This window comes from Daucus carota, chromosome 4 (assembly GCF_001625215.2).
Source record: "Daucus carota subsp. sativus chromosome 4, DH1 v3.0, whole genome shotgun sequence".
Classification (NCBI taxonomy): Eukaryota; Viridiplantae; Streptophyta; class Magnoliopsida; order Apiales; family Apiaceae; genus Daucus; species Daucus carota.
Window position 1 is genome coordinate 12,762,579 of NC_030384.2, and position 10,425 is coordinate 12,773,003.

Below are 10,425 nucleotides of genomic sequence, written 5' to 3' on the forward strand. Positions count from 1 at the left end.
TCTATCTGACCTTATTCAATGGTCATCTACTTGCTAAGATAATCAAATATAATAAATCTTCAAGTTGGTGGCATGCCAACTCCTTGGAAACTCAACTCCATCCAGGGTCTGAAGCTTGTACGAGCCGCGACCAATAACATCCTTCACCTGATACGGACCTTCCCAGTTTGGGGCCATCTTTCCCTTGGGACCAACTCCTGAGGCCTCAGCTTTCCTTAGGACTAAATCCCCATTTCTGAAGAATCGTTCCTTGACTCGGAGATTATAGTAATAGGAAGCTCGTTTTTGGCTCTCAACTAGGGGTGAGCAAAACCGAACCGGAACCGAAAAACCGGACCGAACCGTGTAAATTCGGTTCGGTTCGGTCCTAATTTTCTGAAAGTTCGGTCCATTCGGTCCGGACCGAATAGACCGAAATAAAGTTCGGTCCGGTCCGGTCCGTAAAAAATTATTTCGGTCCGGACCGAATAGACCGAATTGTCCAAAATATATATAATTTTAATTTATATTTATATTATATATGTATCTTATATGTTATAATTATAATATCTAGTTTTTAAATTTAATTATATGTATCTTTAATGAATTGGGGGTGATTAATTAATATGAAAATTTTAAAATAAATCATGAATTTTAGTTAAAAAATATTATATTTTTTTATTTTTAAAATAATTTCGGTTCCTTCGGATTCGGTTCGGTCCGGTTCGGTCCATTATAAAACTTCGGTCCGGTTCGGTCCGAAAAAAATCTAAACTTCGGTTCTCGGTCTATTCGGTTCGGTCCGGTTTTGGACCGAACCGACCGAATGCTCACCCCTACTCTCAACGATCCTGGCGTTAGCCTCATCACGGACCTCATCGATCATGTCGAGTGCGAGTCTCATTCCTTCCTCATTGGCTTCGGGCTCATACTGCTGGACCCTGGGAGAGGTATGAGTTATCTCAAGTGGCACTACGGCTTCAGCCCCGTAAGCTAACTGGAACGGGGTTGCTCCTGTGGAGACCTTGCAGGTTGTTCGATATGCCCATAGTATAGGGAGAATCTCTTCAGCCCAAGACCCATGCGCTTTCTCGACTCTTTTCTTTAGCCCATCAAGGATTATCCTGTTGGCTACTTCAGCTTGCCCATTGGCTTGAGGATGGGCAACCGAAGTGAATCGTAGCTCAATGCTATAGTCGTTACAGTATCCCACAAACTCTGGATTGTTGAACTGAGCTCCATTGTCAGTAACCAAGACTCGGGGTATGCCATACCTGCATATGACGTTTTCCCAAAAGAACTGAGCAACTTGCTTGGTGGTTATCTTGGCCAGGGGTTTGGCCTCAATCCACTTGGTAAAGTAGTCAATAGCCACTATCAAAAACTTCCTTTGAGCACTGGCGAGTGGAAACGGCCCTAGGATGTCCATCCCCCACATAGCAAAGGGAATCGGGGAGTTAATGGATGTCAGCATCTCTGGGGGCTGGCGCACAACAGGTGCAAATCTCTGACAACGATCGCATCTCTTAACATAATCCTTCGCATCCTTCAGCATATGTGGCCAAAAGAACCCAAGGCGAGTAATTTTGTGAGCCAAGGCTCTCCCGCCTAGGTGCTGGCCACAGATTCCTTCATGGACCTCTTTCAAGGCTTCCCGGGCCTCATCCGGCCTTAAACACTTCAAATAAGGTATAACAAAAGATTTCTTATAGAGAATCCCTTCAATGAGTGCATACTTTAAAGCTCTTACATGTAGTTTTCGTGCTTCCCCAGCATCAGGTGGTAGATGTCCAGTTTCGAGATACGTTTTGACCTCATCGATCCAAGTGGCCCCCGTGTCGATTGGGGCTACCAGCTTGGCATTGATACTTGGGGTTTTCAAAACCTGATAGTAAACACTTCCCGAGCACACCTCATTCTCTGAGGATGCAAACTGGGATAAGGCATCAGCCTTTGTATTCTCTTCCCTAGGTATATGTTCTACCAAACATTCTTTAAATTGCGTCATCTGGGCTTTCACAATCCTTAAGTATTTCAGCATTGTTTCTTCTCGTGCCTCAAATTCTCCATTAACCTGTGACACCACAAGTCTTGAGTCCCCACATACTTTCAGGTTTTTAACCCTCAGGGTTCTCGCCAATCCCAATCCAGCTATAAGGGCCTCATACTCAGCTTCATTGTTGGTAGTTGGAAAGTCTAACTTGATCGCGTACTCGACCGTGAAGCCATCCGGGCTTCGGAGCACCAGCCCTGCCCCACTATTTTTTGTTTTTGAAGCTCCGTCAAAAAATAGTAACCAATACTCTTTAGGTTTCTCCTCTTCTTTGGGTTCCTCTACAATACTCTCCTGCCCCCCGACTTCCTTGTTGTCGATGGTGCATTCAACGAGGAAGTCAGCTAGAGCTTGAGCCTTGATTGCCACCCGTGGTTTGTATCGAATTTCAAATTCCCCAAGCTCTACTGCCCATTTGATTAATCTCCCACTAGCCTTCGGGCTATGCATTATGTTCCTAAGGGGCTGGTCTGTCAAGACTTCAATTTTGTGAGCCTGGAAGTAAGGCCTCAGCTTTCTTGAAGCTGTAATCATGGCTAAGGCAAACTTCTCAATCACAGAATAGTTGAGCTCCGCTCCATGCAAAATTTTACTAACATAGTAGACGGGTTTCTGGATTTTTCGATCCTCACGAACCAAGACCGCACTCAGTGCTTTCTCAGAGACAGCCAAGTAGACATATAATGTTTCTCCATCCACGGGCTTTGATAAGAGTGGTGGCTCTGCCATATACTTCTTCAACTGCTCAAAGGCCTCTTGGCTCTCACTTGTCCATTCAAAATCTTTAACTTTCTTCAAAGCCTTAAAGAAGGGCAAGCACTTATCCCCGGACTTCGAGATGAAACGTCCTAGTGCCGCGATTCTTCCTGTTAGCTTTTGAACATCTTTTATAGACTTAGGCGGCTCCATATCAAGGATGGCCTTTATCTTGTCGGGGTTGGCCTCAATTCCACGTTTTGAGACCATCAGACCCAAAAATTTTCCAGACCCAACTCCAAAGGCACACTTGGTTGGATTCAACATCATCTTATGTGTCCTCAGGACTTCAAAAGCCTCTCTCAGGTGTTCAAGGTGATCAGCTTTGTTCAAGCTCTTCACTAGCATATCATCAACATAGACCTCCACGGTTTTTCCAATCAGATGTTTGAACATCTTATTTGCCAGGCGTTGATATGTGGCTCCTGCATTCTTTAAACCAAACGCCATAACCAAATAACAAAAGATACCAAAATCAGTGATGAATGATACCTTAGGAATGTCGTCCTTATTCATTCGGATCTGGTTGTATCCACTAAAGCCATCCATAAAGCTCAACATCTCGTGCCCAGCTGTAGCATCGATCAGAGTATCTATTCTTGGGAGAGGAAAACAGTCCTTAGGACAAGCATCATTCAAATCTGTGAAGTCTACACACATCCTCCACTTTCCATTAGCTTTCTTGACCATGACTGGGTTAGCTAGCCATTCTGGGAATTGGATTTCCTCTATAAAACCTGCTTCCAAAAGCTTATCGACCTCCTGTTTTATGGCTTCCTGCCTCTCAGGGGCAAAACTTCTCTTCTTTTGTTTCACGGGTTTTCTATCTGGGCTTACGTTAAGCGTGTGTGTCATAAAGAGGGGATCAATCCCTGGCATATCGGCTGCGGTCCAAGCAAACACATCCCGGTTGTTCCTCAAGAATTTCACAAATTCGGATTTCATATCCTCGGGGAGCGACGCCCCTACATAGGTCACCTTCTCGGGCTCATCTGGATATAGGGAGAAGGGAACCAAGTCCTCAGCTGGCTTTCCTCTCCTTTCCTCTTCCTCTCGGACATCCAAGTCCTCAATTGGGAGAACTTGCCCCCCGGTCCCTCCAGATTTCAGAGCCCCCACATAACAACTTCTAGCCATTTTTTGATCTCCTATCTCTTCTCCCACCCCATTCTTGGTAGGGAATTTGATCTTCAAGTGGTAGGTGGATGGGATTGCTTTAAAAGCATGTATCCCAGTCCTCCCAAGGATAGCATTGTAGGTTGATGAAGCCTTAACGACCAAAAAATTCAGCATACATGTGGCCTGTCTAGGCTCGGTGCCCATTGTCACGGGTAGTTGGATCATACCTTCAATCTTTGTCTCCACGTTATTAAAGCCGTATATAGGCATATCTGAAGGTGTCAATTGCGAATCTGAATATCCCATCTTCTCATATGCATCATGAAATAAGATATCTACTGAGGCTCCACCGTCAACGAGTACCCTTTTTACAGAAGAGTTTCCAATCACCGGGGTGATTACCAAAGGATCATCATGGGGAAATTTAACTCTGTCAAGATCTAAATTGTCGAATGCTAAAGCAAACTCAATTTTTGCCCTCTTCGGGGGCTCTCCAACAATGTACATCACTTCACGAGCATAAGCTTTTCGTGAGTTACTAGATAGGCCTGCTGCGGTCGGTCCTCCAGAGATTACATTGATCACAGGCCCTCTAGGCTGGTTTCTCTTATTCCTATCATCGTTGTCTCTTCCACGGTTGTCATTGTCACGGGGATTCTTGTCCGTATCCCTAGTATACTTGGACAGCTTGCCTTTTCGGATCAAAAACTCGATCTCATCCTTCAACTGCCGGCAATCATCGGTCTTATGTCCTGTATCCTTATGAAACCTGCAGTACAAGTCCTTGTTTCTCTTTTCGGGGTCAGTCCTGATAGGCTTCGGCCATCGAACACTTTCATCTTTCTCAATTTCCATCAGGATCTGACTCCTAGGGGCATTCAGCCTTGCATACTCAGTGAACCTCGGTCCTGCTTTCTTTTTGGTGGGGGACTTATCACCATCCCCTGTCTTTGAATACTTACTATCCGCGTTGTACTCGGTGTCGTTTCCACGTTTCTTTGGGTTCGGGGTCGGTCCCTGGTTATTCAGAGATTTCTTCAGGCTTTCCTCAGCCTTGATATACTTCCCGGCCCTCTCCTGGAGCTCATTCATATTTTCAGGGGCCCTCTTGGCTAGTGATCGGCGGAAATTATCATCCGTGGTTCCTTGCTGTAGGGCAATCATGGCTACTTTCTGGTCTAAATCCGGGACCTTGAGCGCCTCCTTAGTGAACCTATTCATATAGTCTCTGAGGGATTCGTTCCTGCCTTGATGAAGGTTCATCAACGAGGCTGAACTCTTAGCGTGGGTCTTGCTTCCAATAAACTGGCCTATGAAAGCTCGGCTCAAATCTCCAAACGAGGATATAGAGTTAGGGGGTAGTCGACTATACCAGTGTTGTGCCATCCCACTCAAAGTTTGGGGGAAGGCTCGACACTTAATGGCCTCCGTGACTGGTTGCAACAGCAATGCATTCATGAAAGTTCGTACATGATTCACGGGGTCACCCGTTCCATCATACGCCTTAATTGTGGGCAACTTGAACTTTCGAGAAATCCTTGCTGCCATGATCTCCTCGGTGAATGGGGGGATCGGGTTATCTGGATCACCTGCAGCCAACAAGTGAATTCTATTCATACCTGCGTTCTGAGGGTTTTCAGTCCGTTGCCGAGGTTCGGGTGGTGGCTGCCTGGTCTGGCGTGCCGCCCTGTCTCTTCTCAACTGAGCTATCTCCTGTTCATAAGCTCGAATCCTGGCTTCGTACTCCTGGTCCGTGGGTCGACGGGACTCGGGGTTATTCGGCCCGGTGTTGTGCTGGGAGCTTCGGCTCTGGTTTCCGTCTCTCCTCCTTCGTGGGGGAATATCATAGTCCCTCTCCGAATCTTCAGAAGAGTCGTCCGTATAAACTACATACTCATCGGTTGGTCCTCTTGTGGTCGTCACAACGGTTGAGTAATGAGTCCCATGATCAGTGGCTGTGGCCACAACATTAGTCATAGGGGGCAGCGTGCCAAAAATCATAGGAATCGAGGTTTGAGCAGCGGTGGCTGTGCCACTGCTAGCAAGGGCCAACGTGACTGGTGGTGTGGTGGTGACGGGATTTGAGGTTCCAGCGGTGACCTGAGACAAGGGTGGATCCTGGGTTGCGGTGTTGTCTCCGTTTGAAGGTGCATGAATTTCTGAGCGTAATCTGGTGGACACCATGGTTGTTGTCTTCTTCCCACAGACGGCGCCAAATGTTATGGATCAAAAATCGAGGGGTGAGCTTCGTGCTTTTTGACTGATCTCGCGAGTCGGAACTCAGACGGGTCCTCACGAGGTGCCTACGTATCTTCAGCGGGGTGAAGAATCAAGTCAAAAAACGTAGTTCTATTTTGGAGGGGTAGAGCCCTTTATATAGATGTCTCAGGGTTAGAGACTGATCAGAAGTAGGATCCCTGGTGTTAGAGTCCTAGTAGAAATAGGTATTTGAGTCAGAGATAGGATAGGACTGATCCTTGATCCTTATCTTGAGCTGCTGGAGGTTATCTAGGACTCTAGTTAGTTATCCACGAAACTCAGAGTTCTTGTAGGACTCTCGGAGTCCTGGACTCGTCAGTCAGACTCCTAGTAGGACTAGGATTCGAGTTCTGGGCCCTGACCGGGCTGGGGGCTCGTGTCTTGAGTTTGGGCAGCCCATGTTTCTCAAACATGAATGCCCAACGGGCTTTTTATAACCTCAATCTGCTAGCCACGAATTTTGGGTGATAGACCCAGAATCCGGGCCTTATATTCTGGCCTTTAATCAGACCCGGGCTCAAAATTACCCAATAATTTTTAGGGCCAATTTCAGACCCATATCATAGCCGAGAAAACAATGTTATGGGAGTCTACTAGGGAACCTAAAAAATCGATCGAGGCATCTAGCTCTAGGGGTTTGCATTCGATAGGAAACAATGTGGCAACCGATACCAAATTAGCTACCCTTAATAAGAGACTCGAGGCTTTAGAATCTCATAGTGGCCCCTCATCTTTGCCTATGTTCCCGAAATATAATGCTTCCCATCCCGAGATCCAACAATCTCAAGATTTTGAGCAAGTGAACGTGATGTTTCAACCTAAGCCTAGAAATGACCCATTTGCACCAACTTACAACCCCGGGTGGAAGAATCACCCGAATTTCTCGTGGAACCAAGGTCAAAACTTTCAAGCTCCACAACCTAATTTTCCTAGGCCCAATCCCAATTCTTTTCCGAATTATCAAAACCCGAGTCAAGCCCCGTTAAATCCTCCCGGTTTTAATGATTCGGATAAGAGACTCAATTCCTTAGAGAAGAGCATAGAGGCCTTAGTGAAATCGCAAACTAATTTGACCCAATCCCAGCAAACTTTCATGCAAACTTTAACCCAAGATAGGCAACTTTTGCATTCTAATGTGCAAGCCGTCTCTAAGTTAGAGTCCCAATTGAGTCAATTAGCGAGCACGTTGTGTGAACGAGAAAAGAACAAATTCCCTAGTCAACCGGAGCCGAACCCAAAATTTCCACTTAATCAAAGACCCCCGGATAATGTGCATTCGGTCATTTCTCTTAGGTCGGGTAAACAAGTTGATACCCAAGTTGATGAGAACCTCGGTAAGAAAGGGGATTCGACTTCTAACCCAAGTCCACCCCGCACTACCATTAATCATGACAAACCCGAGTGTTCAAAAGCCCGTGAGGAGTCGAGTGACCCAAACCCGGAACCCGAGTTGCAAAGTGAAGTAGTCTATAAACTGAGAGTCCCTTACCCACAAAGACTTATTTCACCGAAGCAATCGGCTCAAATGGAGAAGATTTTGGAAGTGTTTAAGCAAGTCAAGGTCAACATACCCCTTTTAGATGCAATTCAACAAATTCCCTCATATGCTAAGTGTCTTAAGGAGTTATGTACCCATAAGAGAACCAACCATGTCCCTAAGAAAGCTTTCCTTACGTCTCACATTAGTTCGATTCTCTCAAACCAAATTCCCGTGAAATACAAGGATCCCAGTTGTCCTACAATTTCATGTGTCATAGGAGAAACTTTTGTGGATAAGGCGTTACTTGATTTAGGGGCTAGTGTTAATCTCCTTCCATATTCTGTCTACCAAGCTTTAGGTTTAGGGGAGCTCCGACAAACCAATGTCACACTTCAATTAGCCGACCGATCCGTGAAAATTCCTAAGGGAATGATCGAGGATGTGCTAATTAAAGTAGGTGACTTTGTGTTTCCCGTAGATTTTGTCGTCCTAGAGACCGAGCCGGTTAGGAACCCAAAGAATCAAATTCCCATCATCCTAGGACGACCCTTTTTGGCTACATCCAACACGTTGATTAATTGTAGGAATGGCTTAATGAAGCTAACATTTGGCAACATGACAATCGACCTCAACATTTTTCATGTAGGGAAACAATCCGATGATTTCTATGATCAACCTATTGACGTTAATCTAATTGATGAAATAGTTGATCAAGATCTCATGAATCCCAAAGATGCCCTTGAATTTTGCTTAAAACATTTTGGAGAGGATTGGGATGTTTCCAACTACACACATGAGGTCAACCAAATGTTAGAATCCACCATTCCTACAACAAGTCAAGAGCGTGATGTTGAACCCGAGCATTTGCCTTTACCTAAGAAAACCGTTGAGTCACAACCGCCGGAAGTAGAACTCAAACCTCTTCCCGACACTCTTAAGTATGCTTTTCTAGGCCCTAACGAGTCTTATCCCGTTATCATTGCCTCTAATTTGACTACGTCACAAGAGGAAGAACTTTTAGGAATCCTTAGAAAGCATAAGGGAGCCATAGGGTGGAGCATTTCGGACATTAAAGGAATTAGCCCGGCGATTGTCCAACATAGGATTCATTTGGTAGAAGATGCAAAGCCCGTGAGAGAACCTCAAAGGAGGTTGAATCCTCCCATGATGGAGGTAGTTAAGAAAGAAATTCTTAAGTGCTTAGACAATGGGATCATTTATCCCATTTCCGATAGAAAGTGGGTGAGTCCCGTCCATGTAGTGCCTAAAAAGTCGGGCATTACTTTGGTGACCAATGAGAACAATGAGCAAGTTCCAACCCGTGCCCAATCCGGTTGGAGAATGTGTATAGACTTTAGGAAGCTCAATGCCGTCACTAGGAAAGATCATTTTCCTTTGCCTTTCATCGATCAAATGCTAGAGAGGTTAGCGGGTCATGCGTTTTATTGTTTCTTAGATGGTTACTCGGGATATTTTCAAATCCCAATCGCACCCGAGGACCAAGAAAAGACCACCTTCACTTGCCCTTTTGGAACTTTCGCTTATAGACGTCTAGCTTTCGGCCTAACCACGGGCCCGTCCACGTTCCAAAGGTGCATGACTAGCATCTTCTCGGAAATGATAGGTGACTTTCTAGAAGTCTTCATAGATGATTTTTCCATCTTTGGACCATCTTTTCACCAATGCCTTAACAATCTAGACTTTGTTTTGAAAAGATGTGAGGAAACGGATCTAGTGTTAAATTGGGAGAAATGTCATTTCATGGTTAAGGAGGGAATCGTTTTAGGACACAAAATTTCTGAAAAAGGTATCGAAGTAGACAAGGCTAAGGTCGACCTAATAGCTAATCTCCCACCTCCCAAGTCCGTTAAGGAAATTCGTTCTTTCCTTGGACATGCGGGATTTTATCGTAGATTCATCCAAGATTTTAGCAAAAAGGCCCGACCTTTGACCAACCTTCTAGCTAAGGATGTCAAATTCGAGTTCACAAGCGAGTGTGTTCATTCTTTCGAAGACCTTAAAAGAGAATTGACTTCAGCCCCGATCATGAAGTCTCCCGATTGGAGTCAACCTTTTGAGCTTATGTATGACGCATCCGATTATGCGATAGGAGCGGTTTTAGGACAACGAATAGATAAGAGGCCTCATGTCATTTACTACGCTAGTAAGACTTTAAACGATGCCCAACTCAATTACTCTACCACCGAGAAGGAGCTTCTAGCCGTAGTCTTTGCCTTAGAAAAATTTTGCTCTTATCTTATCGGGTCCAAAATCATTGTTTACACCGACCATGCCGCTCTTAAGTACCTTTTCTCTAAAAAGACTCAAAAGCCCGTTTGATTAGATGGGTATTGTTACTCCAAGAGTTTGACTTAGAGATTAGGGATAAGAAAGGTTGTGAGAATGTCATTGACGATCACCTCTCTCGATTAGTGGTTGAATCCACTAACGACTTGCCCTTAAGCGAGTCATTTCCTGACGAACACCTTCTTTCAATTTCCACTCTCCCTTGGTTCGCCGACATAGTCAATTACTTAGCAACCGGTGACATTCCCTCGACATGGTCCAAAAATGATAAAGCCAAGTTCTTTTCTCAAGTGAAACATTTCTTTTGGGACGACCCGTATCTCTTTAAGCATTGTCCCGACCAAATCATTAGGAGGTGTGTCCCAAATAGTGAGTTTCATAGTATCCTCTCGTTTTGTCACGATCAAGCATATGGAGGTCATTTTAGTGCGAAAAAGACCGCCGCTAAAATCCTCCAATGCGGTTTTTATTG

General features: G+C 45.1%; 1 protein-coding gene across 1 annotated transcript; it reads right to left on the bottom strand.

Moving 5' to 3' along the window:
- Positions 1 to 748: 748 nt before the first annotated feature.
- On the bottom strand, positions 749 to 5,071 carry LOC135152194 (uncharacterized). The gene is made up of 5 exons (XM_064092030.1): positions 4,800 to 5,071; positions 4,135 to 4,676; positions 3,152 to 4,002; positions 2,665 to 3,037; positions 749 to 2,556 (listed from the first exon to the last, which is right to left on the bottom strand). Exons 1-5 carry the CDS (start codon positions 5,069 to 5,071, stop codon positions 749 to 751), a joined length of 3,846 nt encoding a protein of 1,281 aa, XP_063948100.1.
- Positions 5,072 to 10,425: the final 5,354 nt, after the last annotated feature.